The sequence below is a fragment of the Vombatus ursinus genome, unplaced genomic scaffold (genome assembly GCF_900497805.2).
Source record: "Vombatus ursinus unplaced genomic scaffold, bare-nosed wombat genome assembly UNPS02014772.1, whole genome shotgun sequence".
NCBI classification, from domain to species: Eukaryota; Metazoa; Chordata; class Mammalia; order Diprotodontia; family Vombatidae; genus Vombatus; species Vombatus ursinus.
The window spans coordinates 1,892,047-1,915,694 of record NW_020954550.1 but is presented as its reverse complement, the minus strand read 5'-3'; the positions used below and the strand labels follow the sequence as shown (position 1 = coordinate 1,915,694).

General features: G+C 39.6%; 1 protein-coding gene across 3 annotated transcripts; it reads right to left on the bottom strand.

The window, feature by feature from the left end:
* Positions 1-1,134: 1,134 nt before the first annotated feature.
* On the bottom strand, positions 1,135-15,814 carry CRHBP (corticotropin releasing hormone binding protein). 3 transcript variants are annotated; one of them, XR_003569185.1, is made up of 8 exons: positions 15,413-15,814; positions 14,843-14,936; positions 14,255-14,412; positions 12,091-12,298; positions 9,048-9,196; positions 5,964-6,081; positions 5,005-5,205; positions 4,563-4,845 (listed from the first exon to the last, which is right to left on the bottom strand). XR_003569185.1 is itself a non-coding variant. In XM_027863535.1 (7 exons), exons 1-7 carry the CDS (start codon positions 15,491-15,493, stop codon positions 1,308-1,310), a joined length of 966 nt encoding a protein of 321 aa, XP_027719336.1. In that variant the 5' UTR covers positions 15,494-15,801; the 3' UTR covers positions 1,135-1,307. The 3 variants fall into 3 exon arrangements, 2 of the variants coding, with proteins under 2 accessions (XP_027719336.1, XP_027719337.1); XM_027863535.1 differs by lacking the exons at positions 4,563-4,845; positions 5,005-5,205 and adding an exon at positions 1,135-1,465 and having other exon boundaries at positions 15,413-15,801; XM_027863536.1 differs by lacking the exon at positions 4,563-4,845 and having other exon boundaries at positions 4,963-5,205.
* Positions 15,815-23,648: the final 7,834 nt, after the last annotated feature.

Below are 23,648 nucleotides of genomic sequence, written 5' to 3'. Positions count from 1 at the left end.
CTTCCTTTTTGCATCTCATGGAGTCATTAGCTTTTATTTGGGCTATTCTAAAACCTTTGTTGCAGCTACTCCTGAGTTTCAGTAAAAGGCTATGGGCGTGTGTCTGGCCAGGATCAAGAAAGAAGGGATTTAAAAACTGTATTTGAATAATTTTCCTCCCACACAATCTTTCCCATAGTGTCCTGGTGACCAGTGGCATGCTTTTATAAGGTGGATGGTTTTATGAATAATTGTCCCATGGATCATTTTTCGTTGAATCTAATGGGAAGCTCTAGAGAAGTGACTTGACCAAATGACTAAAATTGCCGTTGTCCCCATTTAGAGCTTAATGTCTCGGTTTTTCTAACATTCAAATTTAGTGCTGGTCTTTCTGATTGGAGGGAAATGGGAGAAGGTAGGGTGTCCTCCTTTCGTGGCCTGGTAAAAGGCCCTGAAATCAAACAGGCAACTCCAGTACCATATCCCCCAACTGGATCTTCATGAGTTTTGTCTTCTCATGAAGAACATTTTGCTTCTCTGAAGTTCAGTGATCTTCCCTAACCAGGCAACTGTAAACTCACCTTACCCTCACAAAAACTTTTATTTCAGGAGCCCTATTCCTTATATCTTACTAAGCTGACTGAGAAATCTAAAACAATTCCTCATAACATCTTTTCAGTCTTAATAAAATGGCAAAAACTATCTGAAAGTGACAAAGTAGGGAACTACTCAGAGGAAAAAAATAAACCATAACCAAGATTGTGCCAACACTTTGAATGTATTTTTATTAATGTTTGAAGTTGTGAAAGGAAAATATTTCCATGCTACAAATTTTTATTAAAAACAAGGCATTGCAAATAAATAAATACATCAATAAATAAATGAGAGTTGGTATAATAAATAAAACAGAAGCAACTGCTTTTCCATACATAGGAACACCGGACTTTCTATTATAAACTGAAGGAGACACATGCCACCGTTGGATCTTCCTTTGGGAGTTTTACCCAGTGTGAAAAGATCATAATGTCACATGATCCATCTTTCAGAGGTGTTGCACACATGATCTACTCAGCCTTGTTTGTCTTGGCAAAAAAAATGACCATTTTCTACCTTGTGCCCACTTCCACATTTTAAACCCCAAAGGAAAACACAAAATGATTGCAGTGATTTTATTTCCAGTACAAGGCTGGTAATACTGACTGGTATGAAATAGCTAAGTACTAGACAGTAGAAAGATTCAATGATTCCAGGGTATCAGACTTAGAAGTACATGGTACATTCAGTAAAACCTCACTTCGTTAGCAACATGGAAATCTTAGCCTGGCAATTCAGAGGCTAGGGAAGCAGTATTCCTTAATGCTGTTTCCATTGGGACTTTCCAGGTCATAGGGCTCAAGCTGATGATACTCAAATGTCACGCGATTGATGTGTTTCCCACTGGAGACCATACGCACTACAGTATTGTCACAGCCAATTGTCATCTGGGCTGTTAGGGATGGAGAAAAGAAATTAAATTTCACAGTAAGTCAGAATTCACATGGCACAAGCCAGTCTGTCAAACTACTCACTTTGAAGTTCATGGAAAGAAGTCTTCCTAAATTCCCTAGTCATCTTGAGATGGGTGCTGCTGTCGGATAATAGATTACTTTAGTTCTCTGTTTAGCTTTAACATAGCACATCTTTAGGTCAAGCATCACCTTGCATCTAGGGAATAGCAGTACCCCAATGAAAAGAAGAGAAAAGTCCTGCTCTAGCTTTGCCTATATGGTTCCCACCAGCTAAGCATGTACCTAGGCTCACGATCAGGTTAGGGGAGTAGAAAAGCATGAGGCCTGAAATAGTGACTCACATTTTTAGAGGATTTCAAAGCACTGTCCTCACAACAAGCAAGAGGGAGGCATTGCATGTGTTACTAGCTTCATTGTATAGATGGGAAAGCTAAGACTTGGAGTAGATAACATGGTCATATGGCTAATAATTATCTTAATGAAGTTCAAATTCAAGTCACGGGACAATAAGTCTAGGGCTCTGTGCAGTGCTCCACGCTCATAGAAATATTCCTCTGAATAAACTAGCAGGGCAAACAAAATTGTAGTTCTCTACCCAAGGGCATTCCACTGGGAGTCAGGAAGCCTGGGTTTTCAGCTTAGCTACTCCATGAATTTTTTCTGTGACCTTAGATAAATCATTTCATTTCACTGGGCTTTGGTTCCCCCCCAAATTCAATCCAATAAACATTTATTAGGTACCTACCATGTGCCAGGCACTGTGCCAAGTGCTTGGGGTACAATTAAAAGAAAGACAGTTCCTGTACTCAAGGAACTTAACAATTCAAAAGGGGGAGGCAACACAAAGCAGGAGGCAGGAAAGTGGGGTGGGGAACAAGGGCAACAAGGGGGTTGGAATAGATTACAGAATCCCATTTTTTTTGTCCATATGCTCCTTGACTTTCAGTTGACCTACCCATATCCCCTATTCAAATAGGAAAGGAAATAAATTCTCAGGTATATAGTGTTTGCCAGATAGATAGATAGGTGGCACAGAGGAGAGAGCCCCGGATTTGGAGTCAGGAAGACTTCAGTTCAAATCTAACCTCAGACACTTACTGGCAATGTGACCCTTGACAAGTCACTTAATCACAGTCTGCCTCAGTTTCCTTATCTGCAAAATGGGGATAATAATAGTACCTGTTTCCCAGGATTGTTGTGAAGATAATATTTATAAAGCATTTTGTAAACATTAAAGCACTATATAAATGTTAACTATTATTATAAGAAATAAAGTATAGAGACCAATTAATTTCAATAGGATAATATAATTATTTGCCAAATAGTCCTAGATTGGGACCCTCTGGACTAGATGATCTCTGAAGCTCTAGTATTCTGTGACAACAGAGTAAAAATGGGTATGGTGGCTAAGCACAGAGTTCCAGTGACTGGACATTTGGAAAAGAGGAAGGAGGAAGAAAAGGACAGGCAGGAGGATAATGATTCTCTCTCAGTCTCTGTGAAGGAAGGTAATAATGCCAATGGGTGCTCATGTACTTTCTTGATAATAGACAAAGCACGGCAGACCTAGGCACAAAATGCCACCCTTTCCAACTTTCATGTTTATTAGCCTGTTTTGTTTGCTTTGGATACCTCAGACCCAAATCCAGAGAAGCACTGGTGAGTTCTGTAGTGCAGGAATACCAGCTAAAGACAAATTTTGATTGAAATAAATTGGCATTGTGCTGTGTGAAGTTCACAAAGAGAAAATCAGTTTCTGTTTTTACTCTAATCCAGGTACTCATCAGGATCCGAACAGCCTCTACTAGTAGGACCAAATTACTCCCCACCTATTTCAAAGAGGTCATTCTTTCTTTGCTCACATGAGAAACCTTGTGCTGTAGAATGTTCCTCTCCCCTGTGTCATGCATGCTTCAGGGATTTCAAACTAGACTTTTAGCATGATCCTCAGAAAAGTCCAACTTAAAGCACAGAGCTCTTCATAAGTCCTCATTATCCAACTATTATTTTCCCCTTAGAAAAGTGAAAGGTGCAACAGCACATGAAAAATGAAGCAGAGAATGGAGGCAATTATCCATTTAATTTGAGCCTTAAAAGATGACCCTAGCTTCAATTATCTAAATAATTCAGGTAAATGTTGTTTCTGGTCCTCAACCTCATCTCCTAAAATTCACCTTTTTGTTGACAGTTAGAGGCCTGTCCTGCCAAGCTCCACCCCAAGCAAGCTAAATATTGAACACAGTATGGAGATAAACACTAGGGAACCTACAGTGTAAAAGACAGGAGAAACAAGGTAAACATGAATATGTGAAACAAATTTCCCTGTTCTCTGGTATGGGGCTTTTAGAAAACAATCTTCTTACCTTATGACAATGGAAGGTGTGCCTTAAACCAAATTCTGGCTTAAAACACACGTGTTGGCTAGTCTTCTTAGGTTTTTTAGGAAGGCCCACAAATGAGGGTGAGTGATGGTTAAGGAGCTGTCTTGATTGGCAAGAAGTGGCTTTCTGTTCCTGGGCAAGTTCCTTCACTTCTCAGGGCCTCCTGGTATCTCTCTAAGACTCTAAGTTACAGGACAGATGCTTTTCTGTGTTGGTGGAAGGAGTTTCTATATAGGGAACTCCTCACAATGACGAAATTTTGGTTCAGGTACATCTCACTCCCCTTCTCCCCCCAATCCCCAGGGGGAAAAAATACAATTTCTACTTTGACCTGAATCCTCACTAGCCTCTCTTAATTCTGCTTCTGTGCTTTATTTTAATCATTAAGACTTCAGCAATGCCTTACAGGCATTTTATCTTCAGCAAAATTTGTTTTTTTTTAGAGAGATCACAAGAATGGAAGTCTTTGTCTTCCTTTCCTCTCTAGTTTTACTCCTGAATCTTTAGATCTAGACAAAAATATATTATGTATATTTTATACACTTGAGAGAAATGCTGTCTCCTGGCCTCAAGGCCACATGTGGTCTTCTAGGGCCCCAAGTGTGATCCTTTGACTGAATCCAAACTTCACAGAGCAAATTTGCTCCTCACCCCCAACCTAGAGGGCCATGTGTGGCCTTGAGGCTGCAGGTTCCCCACCTCTGAAGTCCTAACCTGTGACTTGAGAACCAGTTCCCCAAGGTGTTTCCATGCAGAAGTCCATCTTTTTCATTCTTAAGTCACTTGTTTCCACTTTGGCTTTTGAGTCAAGGACCAGTCAGTCAGTCCTACAGGTGGGCAATACAGATGACTTCTCACACAGTATGGTTTTAGGGAAGCCAGGAAGAACCTGGTCCTCAAATGTATTGTCTCCTTGTTGGCTACATCTTCAAAGTTCACCATCAGAACTTTACTCCTGTAGCCTAAGTCTTTTGGACCTGTTAAAATGCAAATACTTTAAGCACTTTTCAGTCATCTCTACCTCAAGGTGAATGAACTTCAAAACTTTTCCTCTGAGTACATTATGGGGGGGGGGATGAGAAGAGAGTAAAAATTGTTAGTGCCTTGTTGGGAAAACAGAGACAAACTTTGCTCACCTCACAGTTTTGGAATACATTTGTTTGTTCCTTTGCTCTTGCCAGACAAGCCTTCCATAAGGTATCAGAGGTACTGATAAAGTGGGTTTTGTGTTTCTTCAGTTCAATTTTCAGGTTACAATATGCAATACTTCCAACATAGCCGTCACAGGATTTAGAGCTGGAAAGAACTTTAGAAATCTTGTATTTTCACGCCCTCACCTTGCAGATGAAGAAAAAGGAACCATTCTCCACCAGAGAACAGTTCCACTTCCCCAAGGGAGTTAAACTGCTCAATTTTGGAATTCAGCTCTTGAGCTAAGCTATCTTGATTGATGGGTGAGTGAGGGCAAACTCATTTAACTTACAATATCCAGACCATGTTTCATATTCCAGCTAGTCATCCACCTCCAGGAAACCAGAGTTTATCAGACATATAGCCATCTGCCCTACAAATCCATTTCTCTCCTCCCACTGTCCCATTTCTACCTTTTTGTGATGGGATCAGTAATCAAAGCAAAGGTTCCATTACTACTGTCATTACTGATAATGGAATGACCTATAGCTTCACTTACCATTCCTGTGACCCTCCAGACCAAAACTACCCTCTTTGTCCACCACTCACCTATATGTGCTGTATTCCTTTTTTAGGATGTTAAGTTCCTTGAGGACAGGAATTGTTTTGTAGTAGGACCCCTAGTACCTAGCACTGTACTTGGTGTATAGTAGGTGCTTAACACATAGTAAGTGCTTTTTAAATTAATTCATTCAATATCTTGCCCAAGGTCATACAGGTTTTAAGTTAGGAGAGCTAGGATTTGAACCCAGGTCTTCTGACTCCAAATTCAGTGTTCTTCTTGGTTCACACAAAGGTAACACATGTATACTGTGAAATGTTGGAAACCTTACTGACCTTTTTATCTTTCAAAAGAGTTTTCATTTAAAAATTATTTGAATAGGACATTAAACAAATATCTTACCAGGGCCATGAAAAGGATAACATAGATCAGCAAAAGGCATCATCTTCGAAGGGTCCAATCCAGTTCCTCCCAGTAGCTCCACAAAATCTCCTATTCCCCCACAACCTACTGAAGGTTTCTATAAAAAAAAAAAATAAAGCAGCAGAAGGGGTTGCCTTTAATGAATGATAGAATCAAAGTGCTTAACCAATGAAAGATTGCATGGATTCACTCAATCATGGCCCTAAAAGCTTTTACAGAAACATCTAATTTTAAATGCAGCATCTGGCTCTCCGGAAATTAAAATCCATGTTTAAAAAGGAAAGTTTATCAGAATTACTTTCTGAATATGTTGAGTAATCATTTCTTTAAACTGTTTTTCACTCAAGGATCTGAACTATAGAGTAGAAAACTGTGAAGAGCACAGGAGTTGTCTGAGAAATTGAATCATCAAATCCTTTGCACACGCATGCTGAATTTTAAAAATTCTTTCATGAATTGAACCAGGGTTACAGAAATTCAGACATATGTCTAATATAATCAAGGATTTTTTTTTCTTCCTTCCTCCTGTTCTTCATCAAAAAACCTCTTATTAAAAGTCTATATAGTATACTTTCTACTGTAGTAGGCTTAGTGATAATGTCTTGAATTATTCATGAGCACTTAAAGAAAGGACTAGGAATAAAACTGGGACCTGTGATTTCAGTACTCTATGGAACTCCCAGGTGAGGAAAGCCCTGCTCCCTTTGCAGGTCAACACTTTCTCTGAAATTTATGGTCTTAGAGAATTGCCTATAGCACTGAAGTAAATGACTTGCCCAGGGACACATGGACATTATGTATCAGAAGATGTACTTGCACCAAGGTCTTCCTGACTCCAAGGGAAGCTGTTAATCCATTATACTATTCTGTCTCTCAAAGAGAGACTAGCACCCTAAAATTTACTGCTCATACAGTTGATTCCTGATTGAGCATTAAAGACTAAGGCTGCCTTGCCTCTTTTTTTTTTCTTTTCCAGGCCAGCTAAAATAAATTCTCCAGTTCAAATGCAGTCACTCAAACCCTCCCACATTTCTCATTTGAGGTTTTATGTAAAATAACATATCCCTCTGTATTCTTTAATCCAAGAGTTCTTAACCTTTTGTTCTGTCACAGACTCTGTTGGCAATCTGGCAATATGAACCTCTCCTTAGAATCATGTTTTTCAATGCATAAAATAAAACATGAGATTACAGAGAAAAACAATTAGATTGAAATAGTTATCAAAATATTAAAACAAAAAACAAAAAACAAGTTCATGGACCCCACGATAAGAATCCCCGCCTTAATCCCTTTGGCAGTACTTTAAGCCCTACCTACTGAGATTTCCTGGCAAAGCAATCCTTCATTCTAAAGAGCTAGCTTTTGTTACATATCAATCATTATGTTAATCATCATTAAGCTGTATTTATAAGTACTGCCCCTAGAAATAACAAGTGATGAGAAGTAAACTAGATATAATTCCTGTCCTCTAAGAACTATAATTTAAAATGGAGGACATTAATACAGATAAATATGTAGGTGGAGGATGTTCCATGAAAGACAAAACTATATCAACAGATGGTATTTATTCCTTTATTCATTCCGAAATCCATAGGGACTGGAATGGGGGCTGGGAGAGGGATATAATTTAGGGCAGGGGTGGTGAAATTCTGATTTTAGGATTTGTTCTATAAAATTTGGATTCCATCAAAAGGTTGCATTTAAAGATCTAGAAGGCCATATGTGGCCTCAAGGCTGCAGGTTCCCCACCCCTGATTTAGGGACTCATAGGATATAAAACCAGAAGTGAAGTTAGCGATCATTCAGTTTAATCCATACATTAATTATATAGATAGAAAAGATGTTATCTACACAAGGTCCCACAGGTAGTATTCAACAGAGCCTGGTTTCAAACCTGGGTCCTCTAAATCTAATGGTGCTATCACTACTCCATGTTGCATTTCAACAAGCATTTTTTGAGAAACCACTTTATCTGTCTTGTAAGTCACTATGCTGGGTACTCATGGTACAAAGAGGAAGACCTTGTCCTCTAATGGCCCACAATGTCAAGGTATAATGTTTATAGAAACATTATACAGAAACCAATGTTTAATTGTTTAAATAATAAATAAATAAGCCAATGTTTAATTATCCACTGATTAAGCATACATGCCATGTATAACATCAGTACAAATATCATGTATACCACATACACATTTATATCATATTTAATATGTTGTATTCTGAAGCTGAGGATTGGGTGGGGGCATTTAGTTGGGGAAAGGAGGAAGGGTGTAAGGTCAGAAGTCCAGCTCAGGCTAACTAATTTCTAAAGGCAAAGTGAAAACTTCATGAAGTCTCTTTGGAGCTCTGGGGTGGTTATGGAAGGAAGGGAAGAGGAAGGGATACAGTTAGGGAAGGGAAGCAATAGAGGGAGCAGAGTGGCCTTTAAGAGTGGCCAGCCAGGAGAGAATCAGCCACCCTGTCAAGTCCAAGGATGATTTTAAGGGGAAGAGGAGTCATAGGGAGGGAAGGCTAGTAGATTTTTAACATTCTATTTATACAGCTTCAGTAACACATCACTATGCTTTCCAATGTCAAAACAAGATTTTGTACTACACCAGCTGCATTCTTCTACAATATAATTTTATAATTCTGAGACATTCACGCATATAAAAAAAATTCAGATAATCAGAGAAACACCTGGGCAGATGACTCATAACATTGCCATGATTCAGCTAGGGAGCTTTTTCATGAAAGAAGCAAGCACAAGTGAGTTGGATGGTAATAATACAGCCCAGCATCACTCATTTGAAATATTTCTTCCACAATGAAAATTATTCAGATAATCAGGACACCTGGGTAGGTGATTAAAGCTTAAGATGAGGGGTGGGAGAGAGGCGTGGTTAAAAGAAGCAAGGATAAATGAATGTGATTTTAATAACAGTGTAGGAGAAAACACATAGACATGGACATAAACACAGTGATAAAATGTACAAATGGTACAGATAGGCCAATCAGATTACTGGCACCGTTACAGGTACAACCTTAAGAAACACTTCAGTGAACAGCAAAACAACTCACCTTTAGCTGAAGGTTATTTAAGTGCCCCAATATGAGATCTGAGATTTTTATAACCACTGGATAAATGATAGAGAAACTGCAGTTTCTGTGCTGATGAGGAATCACCATGGTAAACCTTCCATTTGGGGTCTGAGAGATGACATTGCAGGCTGTTTAGAACAGGTAAGAGACAAAAAAGCCCAGCTTCATTAGTTATAACTTGTATATATTCCTTTATGGAAGAGTTACAGACCCTGTTTTAGGTTGGAAGGCCCTACACACTATCCCCAATCCGTAAAAGTTCCTATTAGTAGCCCTGTGGGCAGCTAGGTGTGTTAGGCCTGAAGTCAGGAAGCCCTGAATTCAAAATCTGACTTCAGACCCTTAGTAGCTCTGTGACTCTGGGCCAGTCACTTCCCCCTATTTGCCTCAGTTTCTTCATTTGCAAAATGAGCTGGAGAAGGAGAAAGCAAACCACTCCAGTGTCTTTGTTAAGAAAATCCTAAATGGGGTCAAAAGGACTTGGACACAAATAAAGTGACTGAACTGAAATCTGAATGTCACAAAAAAGCTATAAGTGTACTAGGAAGGCCCTTTGGTATCAAAAACAACTCAAAAATGGAAGTTGTCATGTCCCCATTAGATTGTGAGCTCCTCGAGGGGGAAATGATTGTCTTTTGCTTCTTTTTGCATCTTCAGTGATTAGCTGAGTGTCTGGCATATAGTAGGCCATTAATAAATATTTGTTGGTTGATTGGTTGAGAGATGAGGCATTTCCTTCTTTTAAAAAGTAGTTATTTATTTATCTTGTTATTCATGTTAAAAAAAATCTTTGCATTCCTAATTCTTGCCCTTTCTAGATAAAGCATTTCTAACCCAAATTGAAACAAGGCCTCTACAGCATAATTTTAGTGGTTCATCTTTGTAAAAAGGCAGAAATTATAAATTATATAAATTAATATAAATTATACATCAAAATATAAATTATAAAAAAGCTTTTATAAAAATCTGCTATTATACATTTAGTTGTATAAATAACTTTAGGGGAGATATCATGGTCTGGTGGATAGAGAGCAGGTCTCCAAGTCAGGAAGACCTAGCTTCAGGTTCCACATCTAAAAGCTGATGATGGGGGCAGCTAGGTGGTGCAGCAGATAGAGCACTGGCCCTGAAGTCAGGAGGACCTGAGTTCAAATCTGGCCTCAGACCAAACACTTGACAATTACTTGCTGTGTGACCCTGGGCAAGTCACTTAACCCCAGTTGCCTAAAATTAAAAAATAAAAAAAAAAAGCTGATGATTATGTGACCCAAGATGCCTGACCTTTCAATGCTTTAGATAACTCTCTGAGACTATACATTGCAGAGAAAGTGGAGAACTACATTGGTTAAGTCCCTTATGCCAAACTGGAGAGTTTCTTATGCCAATAAATCACAGGTACCTATCCCTACTACAAATCATTGTATGAACACTGCAGTTCCCACAGACATAGGAAAATATGATCTTGGGAAGTGGAAAATTTAGCCCCTTTGAGAATCCAATCTTCTATACAATTAGTATTCCCAAAATACTAGTGCTGTGGTGAACATATTATTTCAAGAAGGAAGTCTGATGATCTGAATAATAATAACCTCATAATAATAATAACTGATGTGTATGAAGTATTTTGGGTTTATAAAGCACTTGACATTAAGCTGCCTATGCAAAATCTTCAAACCAAAGAAAAAATGTTTTAAAGTCCTACTAAGTGTTTATATATACTACTCAGGAGTCAGAGTGGGCTAGACAAAGGTGGGAATCCTTCTACTGAAAGACTTGTACAGTAAAATCTATCCTGCTGGAGAGAGTGGGACTGAAGGTTAGATAAAGTAAAGTTTCCTATTCCAGATGGCTATATCTGGAAAGAACTTCAAAAGAACTTTGACTTAAGGAAACTAAAGTCTATGGAGATTAAGTGATTTCTCCAAGGATGCATATTCATGGCTATACTTGGGACTAGCACAGGAGACTCCTCCATTGCTTCTCTTAATCCACTTGACTCTCATTCCTCAGAAATTTCTGAAACTTTTTTAACCTCTCAGCCTAGATGTAGTCTTTGTTCAGTTAGCTAAGAGATCCAGAGACAACCCAGTTCTCATTGCTAAAAACTTTATTGAATATTTTCTAATTACCTCACTGTTTTCCAAAATCATTCACAGCTTCCTATATTTCTAGTGAAACTTTATTTTTTAACATCCATCTTTTTTTTTCAGTGATTACTAAAGTGTCCTGCTTTCTACTTGTATTAGCATTCTAGACATATTTCATTTCCCTCTTAGTTTCATATTGCTTTTAACCATTAGAGATACTTTTTATTCAATATTACCCTTTTTAAAAAAGCAGCAAATAAATCAACTAGAAAACTAAGATGAGGCAGGTCCCCATATCCTATGGAGTTTATCCTTACCAGGGATGTATCATGGAAGAAATGAGTTCATCTCATGGAACTAACCTGCTATTTGACTGATTTGAATGCTCCTCACTTAATCAGAAAATGTAGTTAAGGAGAACATCCTGATTCCAGCCATTCTGGGTAGCAGAAGCCCATAAGTATTTATAAGCTATAATAAGCAGTGTAATAGCTCAAATTGTTCATGTTCAGAAAACCATAAACAAATAAAATGAAATACTTTTATATAAGATGCTGTCTTTCAATTCTGAGAAAAAAAAAATCCTCCCAGTGACTGGGCAGGCAATTTCTGTCAAGCTAATCCTAGACAATAGAATGATTTAGTATTAACATTTTTGTCATTAGGCCTATTGTATTAGGGAGAAAGATTTAAATTTCTTGTACTTTCCCTAGGTTGGGCACACAAATTACAAAGCATGACTTGGTTTTCCTTATGATCAAAACAAAAGATCCTATTAGTAAATTTCCAGATTTATTTGTTTATGAAAAGGATTTCTAAGAAAACACCAAACTATTCCTCAGTTCACATTTCCTGAGCACACAGACAACTCTGAAGCATAGGTTTTCACCAAAAGGCCTAATTATTCACTGAAAAGAAATAGAGAAAGCACTTACGGAAGAGGTTAGGGTTTTTCTTTATGGTTATTGTAAATCCATTGCCTGTCTCATGAATCCGGAAGAAAATCATAGCCACATTCTGTGATGAGCTAAAACTTCTGATATTGCCACTTTTGCAGAAATCTATGTACCGGTCAGACATAGGAAGAGGATGATCCTGGGAACTGGGAAATTTCTCTCCTTTAAGAATCCAACCATCAAAAACCTTCAGTAATGTAAAAATGGAAAGTTTATTGGTTGATTGATTTTGTTGATTCTGTCAGTACCCAAAACATAGATGTTTACTTGTTTGTTTTTAATGGGGGAAAATTCAAGAAGGAAGGAATGGAAGAAGAGAGGAAGGTAGGAAGGAAGGAAGAGAAAAAGAAAGAAAGAAGGAATGTGTCTTTTTTCAAAACAGGTCTTCAGTCTCAAATGTAACCTTCAGATAACTGATAATTTTATACTCCCCTCCCTGCCACCATCCAGCTTGCTTGCAATTTATTCTAAATATACTTTGGCTATGTGTGGCTTGTTTTCCTTCCTTATAATCAATCCCCCAATCAACACACACACACACACACACACACACACACACACACACACACACACTTCATAATAGTCACCACAAGGATAAATGAAACCACAGATAATGCTTCACTTTTGTTACTGAAATTTATAATTAAATCTTTACATTTATTCCTTTTGACAAGTTACCCCCTGGTGAAATTTGGATACTTAGTAGAAAGTTATGAATTTTGGGAGTAGTAACTTTGCCCCTAAATGGTTATATATGTTGGTTTTCTCCCATGCATTTAGATGTTCCAAGATCTAAGATTTAATTGCAGAAGACATAAATAAGAAGCTTTTCCTCCTCTAAGGACTTAGCAGACATGAGTTGTTGAAGTCTTAAAAAACAGACAAACAAACCCACACTTTCTGCATTTAGCCAGGTTGTCAGCTGCACATTTTCCAGGTCTATACTAGAAGCTTTCCATCAGGGTAAAGTCTTTCAGAAGTGGGACTCAAAGGGCACAACTTTTGAGAGCCCAGGTTCACCACCAGGCCATGAGGAGGCACTAGAGGAGAACATCAGTGGAGGTCAGAGATGGGAAACATCAATAGGAAATGATAAAATTTTCAACAAATACAATAATCCTTTAATATTTTAGAAGCATTTCTTTCCCTTATTAATTTTCTTGGTGGTAGGTAAGTAAGAGGTCCAAGTCACCACAGGCTTCCAGCTCAACCCTGAGCAAATACCCTCTACTGAATGTTACAGCACCAAAGTAGGCAATTCTATTGTTTTTTACAGATGCCAAAACATTTGCACTTTCAATGTTTTAATCATAATTATTTTAATTGGATAGAGAGCATCCCCTTTCAGCTAACCTGTTAAGAATATTTGTCCCAATATTTGAGGGGTCCAAGGGGGATTCTCTCTTGCCAGGTCCATACCTTTCCTTGGATTCCTGCCAGGGTGCTAATATACTTACTAATCTCACTTTCCCCCAGACCAGTTTCAGGGAGGAGAGACTTTGTCCCAGCAATACCAAACAAAAGGAAAGAAGTGTGCAGATGATGGATTTGGAGTCAGAGAATTCTGATTTTTACTGCCTATACCACCTTACTCAAGTCACAAACTCTCTGTACCTCAGTTTCCTAACCTATAAAAGGACGGGGCTGTACTAAATCCCTTTGCAGCTTTAAATTTATGATGATATGATCCCTATGAGCTCCATTCTTCCCTGGGAGGGCACTTGGATCTTTCTGAGAGCTGTCCCTTAACTCACGAGCGTTGGGCTGCTAGTCTAGGATACCTCTCCATTGCTGTCCCACCCCAAGACACTCACATCCCTTGACTGCTGGGGAACACCAGGCTTTGTTGCCCGGGACTGTGTGCACACAGTCTATTAGGACAGATAGTCTCAAAGGTCGGGAGACTAGGGGCTGTATATTGCAGAAAAGGACACGACGGAAGGACTGAAAGTTCTCTGGAGGTGGGTGGTGGGGAGGGCGAAGGAACCAGGACATGGGGGTCCCTGGCTGCTCCCAGACACCTTGTGCCCCGCTCAGCCCAGCTCCATTATATGTAACGACCATTCCCCTGAGCCCCAACTCCATCTGTAGTAGCTCACTGGTGGGCGAGAGAAGGCTCTGGGTATAGGGTCGTCATTCTCACCTTCAGGAAGTCTCCGCCGTGGCAGTCAATGTTGACCAGGTCGTATTGGATGGAGATGACTTCCTCCGGTTCCCCAATGAAGAAGGCGGCGCAGTGCAGCTGGGGCTGCTCCGCGGTGAAGGTGAACTGACCCTCGATGCTCAGCATGTCTATGCATTCTGGAGGGGAACGAAGGGTGGTGGGCGTCGGGCGGTAGTCAGGTCGGCAATAGTACGGCGACGCGGCATCTGGGATCTGAGCTGGAGACTCCTTTCTCCAGCCCCAAACCGCAGTCAGTCCCCTTACTCGCGACCTCTCTGGACTTCCCACTGTCTTTCTTGCACAGAGCTCCCAGCTCCCAACAGGGACGCATCCCTGGTTTCCCTAACCCCCTGGTCCTGCTCTCCTCTGACCCAAGGTTCAGACAGCTTCCCCTCCTAGCCTGGATCAAAAACCCTGGGGAGCCCCACATCTTCTGGCTCTATCCCTTCCACCTTTTTTTGTCTAACTTCCCGAGATCGTTCCGTCTGCCCCTAGCACAGACACAGTCTCAACTTTCCATATGCCCCGGACAGTTTCCGTCTGGGCTGTGAAACTGGAGATACTCACTCAGCGAGCGGTGATAGAGCTGTTCCTCGGACAGCTCCCGCTTCAGGTCGGCGCTGAAGAACAAGAAAGGGTCGGCTTCTGCAACCTCCCGCAGCTGGAAAAGAACAGAAAGACCTGGAGATCACACGACTGGGCCACCAGGGAAAAGTTCGGAGGGTGAGAGAAGAGAAACGAGTATATGGAAGTCCTCCTTGCACGACAGCAGAGGCAAGAGCGGAGGGAGGGAAGCGAGGGGGAACAGCAGCTGGCATCTTCTGATGTCCTATAACCAACCTCTGATGCCTCCCGACCCTCCAAGACCCAGTCAGAAGGTCCTGATCCGCCTAAGAACAGAGCATTCTCATGGGGCCAGGGAGGAAGAAACTAGTCTAGGGAAACCCAGTGGATAGGAATGGCCACTGGGGATTCTCCCATGTACTGTCTGCAGTCTCAGAGGAAGAAAAAGCAAACTGACCTTTACAGAGACAGAAGAAAAAAAGAAAGAAAGAAAGAAATGCAATAGAGAGGCAAGTTACCTGAAGCTGAAAGTTGGAGGAAAGGTGTGAAGATTTGGGTGTAATATTCACTCACCTCCAGGTATCTGGTCTCTCCTCTAAGAGCTCCCAGAAAGATCAGGATGAAGTGACACTGAAGTTTGAAGGCAGGCGACATTCTATACCTTGTAGACTGTCACTCTTCTCACCAGGTCGGGGCTCAGTTTTTCCTTCACCTTTGTCTGAGCTGGTTGCTTGGAACTGGTAGGGTATCTTTGATAGGTCTCTTTTATAGAGGAATGAGGAGGGGAGGCACTCTGTCCCTTAACTGAGATGAGCTCAGTTACCATGGGTTACCCTATCTCAGTGACAAAGTGCGTGGGTATGACGAGGGTCCAGCTCTCTGCCACAAATTTTCAACCCAGTCCAGCTTTGTTTATCAGGAATCCTTCTATTTATCAGAAGTTCTTCTACTTACTCAACTGACATCCAAGGATGTCAAAGAAGGAGGGGAAAATCCACTTCTCCCACATGTTTCACTCTTAATTTTCTCTGAAAGTTAATTTTGGGAAAAATTTTAAATATATTTTGCAACATACAAAAGTGTGTGTGCACACACAAGCTTTAAGAGGAATCCTCTTAGAAACAGAAAATAAAAGCATTTTTTTTCCCCAATCACTCTTTCTTCCCCTGGAAGAAAATTTTAAGACCCAAAGTCAAATGATCTGGAAGGCTTAGTGTAACTACCCAGACTTTTTTCAGCAATATGTCATCTCTGGTATCTTTCTATTCATTAATCTTTCCTTTATCCTGGCCTATCTTTCTTATAAAAGCTCCTAAACCAGCAAGCTATCTCTAGAGTGTTTGAACTGCTGAATAATTTTAATTATGTAGTGTGTCCTGAGTATATTAACTACATGAACTCTGCTTGGGATAGCTGGATGTTATAAAATTAACATTAATTCAATTCACTTACAATGCAAATCCATCCCATCTTCAACATTATAGATTGGTTTAACTCACTGAAACACTTTTATATCAATGCTAACAAGAAACTCCTTAGGACCAAACTCAAGACCTGAAGGCCACAGCTATAGGTTATTAACTAGATTTGTTGTCCTATTATATCATATTCTTTAAAAAATTCCTACATTCTTTCATTTCTATCTCAGAAAGCACAGTTTCCACTGCTTGTTCATAATAATGGAATTCATATAGTATTTTAAACTTTTCAAAGTTCTTTATGTATTTTTTTCATTTGAGCCTCACAACAATTTTCTGAGGTAAGTATTATAGGTATATTACTCCCATTTTACAGATGATAAAATTGCAACTCAGAAAGGTTAGGCAACTTGTCCATGGCCCCACAGCTAGTAAGTGTCAGAAGTGGGATTTGAACCTGGGTCTTCCTTATTCCAAATCCACCTACACTACCTGGTATACCAGCTTTATTTCCAGATTATTAAAACAAATCAATTGATGAGTATTTAATCTTGGGGGAAGGACATATAGCTAGTTATCTTCATTCCTAAGGCAATTCCACTCCATAACAAGTCTATAATCTTCCATCTCTAACTACCCACATCAACTTCCTAGTTAGTTAGACCTTTCCTACCCTTGCCAAGAAAAAAGAGAACTGTGCAGTGGAGGATGGGAGACTTAGTTGAGGAAGGAAAGTAAGAGAAGGGCAATTGAGGGTAATGAAGAAACTAGGATTTTGTTTCAATTCATCCTTATAGTGCTCCAGAATCAAAACACCACCAATCTCTACCACCTCCATCCATTTAGCTCAAGGCTCATCCTCACTACAGGCAGTATAACTTAGAGGAAAGCAGCAGTCACTTATTATGGGTAAGTCACTTACTGTGACCTCTTACTGGGTGCCAGAATGGAAAAGGGCCATGTATGCACTGTGTGATAGTGTGTTTCCCCCTCTTTTCTCCTCCCCTTACCCACCCCAGAGCAGAGGTGAGAACCTTGGAAAATCACACCAGAGGCCTATTTTCTCCCTGTCTTTACTGGTTACCTTGAACCTTCCCTTTTTGGAGATTTGTATTGGGGCTGTGTACTATTGCTCAAAGATGTCACTATAAAGACTTCTTAACTGATATCTTGCTCTCCAAACTACAGTCATCCCTCCTAAAGTAAATTCATGGTCCTGTGGTACTAGTATTGACTATAGTCAGAGAATGGGCAGCTAGGTGGTGCAGTGGATAGAGCACTGGGCTTGGAATCAGGAAGACTCATCTTCATGAATTCAAATCCAGCTTCAGACCCTTACTAGCTGTGTGAGTCTGGGCAAGTCATCTAATCCTGCTTACCTCAGTTCCTCATCTGTAAAGTGAGCTGGAGAAGGAAATGGCAAGCCATTATAATATCTCTGCCAAGAAAATGGGGTCATGAAGAGTCAGACATGACTGAACAAAAGTCAGAGAATCTAGGTTCAAATCCCACCTGTGATAGCTACTATTTGTGTGAGCTTGGGTAAATCATTTAATCTCCCTTGGCCTCCTCAGTTTCTTTAACTCTAAAAGGAAGCAGTTAGATGACTTTGCGCTCTGTGGCCCCTTCTAGCTGTAGATCTAAAAACAGGAGTATCTCTTTTGTGCATTTATAATGTCTATCCTCAGAAACCTGTTAAGATGCATGAGGGTACACATTACTGACACGGTGTTGGTGGCAGGCATTTCATATATATATATATATATATGCCTGCCACCAACACCGTGTCAGTAATATATATATGGAATTCCAGGAGAAGAACTTCCTCTACCAATGCAAGCCAGCACCTTCTTTGAAATTTACAATCTTACAGAGCTGCCTGAGGGTGTTGGGAAATTAAATAACTTCCCCATGATCATGCAGCCAATATATGTCAGAGGCAGGAATGAACCCAGGTCAAGTCAAGTCAATTAGAATTTATTAAAGTCTTCTTGACTTGAAGACCAACTCTCCACCTACTATACTATGTTGTCTCTCTGCAGTAATGCTCTTTTTATAGCAAAGCATAAAAAAACTCACTTGTTCCTTCCATCCTCACTAATTGTAGTCCTATATCTCTTGGTCTGTTGTGGCTAAACTACTTGAAAAAACTGTCTACAATAGATGCCTCCGTAACCATCTCCGTAACCATCTACAATCTGGTTCCTGACCTCGTCGTTACACTGAAACTGCTCTCTCAATGATCTCTTAAATGCTAAATCCAATGATCTTTTCTCAGTCCTCATTTTCCTCAACCTCTCTGTATACTTTGATATTGTTCGTGGGGTCCATACTGGGGAAAAGCCATAATACACAGTAAGAAGTGAAAGCCATTAACTTAAACTCTGTGAAAGGTGGAAGCCTGGGCATGGTGACCTGTTAAAAATCACAACTTAGATACTGAATCATAGTTCAAGCACTGAGTCATAACTTAAGATGCTGTGACCTGTACTTGACCAGTACATGACTGGTACCTAACCTTGAGTGCCTGGGAATTTAACCAACAGCACCTAGTAAATGCCTGGATATTTGGGAACTGGGTTCAATACTAAGTATGAGCTAAAATATTTGCCAGAACATTAATCAGAAAAACCCAAAATATCCACCAATGTGTAGTGAAGCACCCTATGGTTCCTCCTCCTTTTGTCTGATTTGTATAATTACCACAGGGATTTTAGGGGTTCTTTCCTGGGATCTACTGAATTGTGCAACAGTTATCCCAGATTGCCCCTGTTTGTAAGTATCCATAATAATTGATTAAAACCTTATTATCAGTCTGGAGCCCCTTGACCTCTTCACCCCATTGTTATGGGGAAGGCACAGGGCTCCCAGCCAGGGGAATTCTGGACCTTATACTATTCATCACTCTCCTCTTTGATCCTCTCTTCTCTCAAGGTTTCAGGACACCACCCTCTCCTGGTTCTCCTCCTACCTCTCTGACCACTCCTCAGAATCTCCTTTGCTGGATCTCCATCCAGGTCGTGCCCTCTAACTTTGTGTCCCACCTGGTTCTTTCTTCAGCCCTTTCCTCTCCTCCCTATACACTACTTCACTTGGTGATCTCATTAGTTCTTCTGGATACCATCTCTATGTGAATGATTTTCAAATCTAACTGTCCTGCCCTCTCTGCTGACTTCCAATCTTGCATCTTCAACAGTCTTTTAGACCTCTTAAATTGGATGTCCAATAGACATTTTAAACTCCACATGTCCCAAACCAAACTCATTATCTTCCCCCTACCCTCCACCCCATTACTATACAGGGTAACAGCATCCTCCCAGCCCCTCAGGATCTCAACTTAGCATCATTCTCAGCTCTTCACTGTCTCTCATCTCCACCCCCCCCCCCCCCCCCCCCTCCGGGTCCACCCCCCCCCCCCCCCCCCCCGGGATCCCCCCTTCCCCTCTTTCCCCCCTCTCCCCTTTCCCTCCCCCCCCCCCCCCCCCCCCAATATCCAATCTGTTGCTAAGACCTGCCAATTTCACCCTTGCGACATTTCTGGAATATGTTCCCTTCTCTACTCTGACATTGCCATCACTCTAATGCAGGTCCTCATCACCTCATGTTTGTGCAATTACAGTAGCTTGCTGGTGGGTCAGCCTGCCTCAAGTCTCTCCTAATTCTAAGCCATTTTCCATTCAGGCACCAAAGTGATAGTGATTTTCCTAAAAGTACAGGTCTGATCATGTCACTCTCCCTGTTCAATAAACTCCAGTGGCTCCCTATGGCTTCCAGGATCAAATACAAAATCCTTTGCTTCTCCCTCCTCCTCTCTGCCTACTGGCTTCTCTGGATTCCTTCAAGTCTCAATTAAAATCCCATTTTTCCATAAGAAGTCTTTACCAACTTCTCTTAATTCTAATGCTTTTTCTCCTATTATATATATATATAATATAAATATATAATATTTAATATATATAATATATACAATATAAATATATAATATTTAATATATATATATAAATATATATGTATATATACCTTTTTTGTACATATTTGTTTGTCTCTCCCATTAGATTGTTAATTCCTTGAAGGCAAGGACTTTTTTTTTTGCCTCTTTTGGTGCCTGTCAAGTAACTAGGTGGTACAATGGATAGAGCAGCAGGCTTGAAGTTAGGAAGACTCCTCTTCCAGAGTTCAAATCTAGCCTTAGACACTTACTAGCTGTGTGACCCTGGGCAAGTCACTTAACTCTGTTTGCCTCAGATTCCTCACCTATAAAATGAGCTGGAGAAGGAGCTAGCAAGTCACTCCAGTATCTTTGCCAAGAAAACCCCAAATGGGGCTACAAAGAGTCAGACATGACTAAAACAACATGTACTGAACAACAACAACAGCAAACAGTGCCTGGCACATAGTAGGCACTTAATAAATATTTGTTGACTGACTAATATTATTACAGGATAAATACTAGGCCTATAGAATCCTATTCAGGGAAATCTGCATTATTTTGGCCAAGCCAAGAATCTACCAGGAGCTTGGAGATCTACTGCTTATGCATAAGACTAGGGTAAAGGGATAGAAAGAAATATCCATGTGGTGCCATGAAGGTAAGAGGAAGTAGGGCTGACAGTGGCCATGTTCAAGTATGGGAAAACATCTCTCTTCTCCACCCCCATGGTCTTATGCTGAGGCATCAGCATAGAGGTTCAGATTGAACCTCTTACTTCTAAGGAGTAAGGCTTTGTTGAAGGGAATGTAAATTGGCCCTTTCAATTTCTTTTCCCTACAGGAGTGATTTTCTGTTGGACTGAACTGATTGGTGGTTTGGGGCTTGTGTAGACCCAGCCTATGGGCAACTGGCAAAACAGATAGGGTCATGGGCCTTCTGGAATGGTTTATGTGTGGTTCAGCCAAGAGGCAAGGGACTAAAGTAGACTCGGATCAAAGGATGGAAAGTGCTTTATAGAAATGGTTCCACTCACACTTATAAATCTTTAGCCTTCATTCACCTTAAGTGGTGACCCAGCTTTTTCCTGAAGACCTCCAGTAGTCATTCTCTCTCAACCTTTTCCTCATTCTTAGGTTGTATATTTATCTTTTGAGAAAAAAAATTTCCCCCCACATCTAAAGACCTCAATAGAGATAATGAACCAGAAAATACATATCGTACCTTGTAGGAACTTGATAAATGTTTGTTGAATTTATTAAATTAACAATGGTTTTTTTTAGTAATTTCCTTGCTCTTATTTTGGAATATAAAATTTCACATATAATCAATTCTTTCTTATAGCGTTTTATTTTTTTCCAATTACATGTAAAGACAAATTTTAACATTCATTAAAAAAAATTGAGTTCCAAATTTTCTCCCTCTATATTCCCCTCCCACCTAAGATATAAGCAATTGGTATATTTTTAAATTTTTAGTTACTTTTATTTTTAATTTATGGAATAAGACAAGCATTTCCATAACATAATATAATAAAAAAAGATGATCACTCATGAAATTGCAAACCTATTATGTACAACTTAATATTCCTCTTAAATATATAATAAAGTTATTGTGTAAATTTGATATAGGTTCTATATGTGCTATCATGGAAAACATATTTCCATATTAGTCATGTTATAAAAGAAGAAACAGACCAAAAGAAAAAAATAACACAAAAAAAATAAACTGAAAATAGTATTCTTCAATTTGAATTCAGACTCCATCAGTTCTTTCTCTGGAGGTGGATAGCATTTTTCCTCATGAGTCCTTTGGAATGTCTTCAATCATTGAATTGCTGAGAAGAGCTAAGTCATTTACAGTTGATCACATAACAATGTTGCTGTTACTTTGTCCAATGTTGTCCTAGTTCTGCTTACTTCACTTTGCATTTTAATTAGTTCTAAACCTTAAATAATGAATGGTTTTGAACACAGGATCATAGATTTAGAACTGGAACCATTTAACTCAGACCATTTCATTTTACTGATGAGACTGAGGCCAAGTGATTTGTTCAAGGTCATAAGAGGTAGTGGGCACCAGGGGCAATATTTGAATTCAGACCCTTTCACTCTACAGCAAATAGTTTTTTCCATAGTACCACATTGCCAAGTAATGTAACTGGCTACAGAGTAGTGCAGTAGGAACAATGTTAAATCTGGAGTCAGAGGACTTGGGTTCTAATTCCGCTTCATTATTTATGTGACCTCAGACAAGTCACTTAATTTCTTCAGTTTCCTCTGATATAAAATGAGAGTTTTGGACTGAAAGATTCCTAAGATCTCTCTCAGCTGTAAATCTGGCATAATGTTAGTCAAACAACCAGTTTTTAGCTATCTTCCTTCAAAAGTGATTTGTTTGACCAAATTTAACTTTTTTTCCCTTCAAATCAGTTTATGAAATTAAACTCATGGTTCAGATGTGGTTTATATCAGGGTAGAAGAAGGCAGAGAACAAAATTCTCTTGTGGACAAGCCTAAGTCAGATGGGAACAACATGAACTTACTTAGATGAATTCTTCACCTATTTGCGTTTATAGTTTTTAGCTTTATAATCATGCTCACTAAAATATTTGCTGTCTATTCCTGTCACTGAAGTTTCAGTCTTAATGGTTTCTGAGGGTGAAGAGATGTGGCAAGCTTTCCTATATTATTATCTGCTTAGGCTTACAGAACAAGGTCAAAGTTGGAACATAAATTGCCCCCTTCAAATTGCAGGTAGGAAAATGTAGAAATTAGTTGAGATATATTACAGTACTATCTGTCTAAAATCTAGACAGAATGGGTCACATTCAAAGACATAAGACACTATACTGAATAATGGCCTAGTTGAAATGAGAGGGGGAAAGCACCCTGAAATTGTGAAGAGCGGAGAAACTATATATATAAAATGAAAAAAAAAAAACAAGGAAAAGGGAAAAAGAAGGCATAAAGCAGAAACATTAGTAAGGGGACAAGATAATTTGATAAATATCTGAGCAGGAGAAGATAATGGGTGCATAAAATGGGCCCTACAAGATAAGAAGCTATAGTGAGAATTATTTTGATGGAAGATGGAGATTTTGTGGATGAGCAAGCTATGATTTGGCAAAGAGGATTCCCAAAGGGTTGTGATGAAAGAAAAATAATGAAAGGTTTAGTGACTTGCTTGGATTAACGTTGTGAGTCAGTAGCAAAGTCAGGACGAAAGAGGTCTCCTAGCTCATAGTCAGACAATCAATCTATTTTATCCTTTTCAAAAACAACTTCTATGGAAATTAATGGATAAAATTATATCCTATGTAAAAGATTGTGAAACAGACGTCAAGAAATGAAATGCAGCAGCCTGAGCAGATAAATAAGTCCTAAAAAGACCCAGGGTTATTTATGCTTCTGTCATGATTTCCTTGTCTTTGGACTGACATTATTATCTTGACTTTCTTCAG

Excerpts from the sequence above, each read along its gene's own strand:
- CRHBP (XM_027863535.1), bottom strand. The coding sequence starts at position 15,493 with ATGTCGCCTGCCTTCAAACTTCAGTGTCACTTCATCCTGATCTTTCTG. Across the intron at positions 14,937-15,412 it reads GAGAGACCAGATACCTGGAG|CTGCGGGAGGTTGCAGAAGC; the intron begins GTGAGTGAATAT and ends GTTCTTTTCCAG. Across the intron at positions 12,299-14,254 it reads ACGGCGGAGACTTCCTGAAG|GTTTTTGATGGTTGGATTCT; the intron begins GTGAGAATGACG and ends ACATTACTGAAG.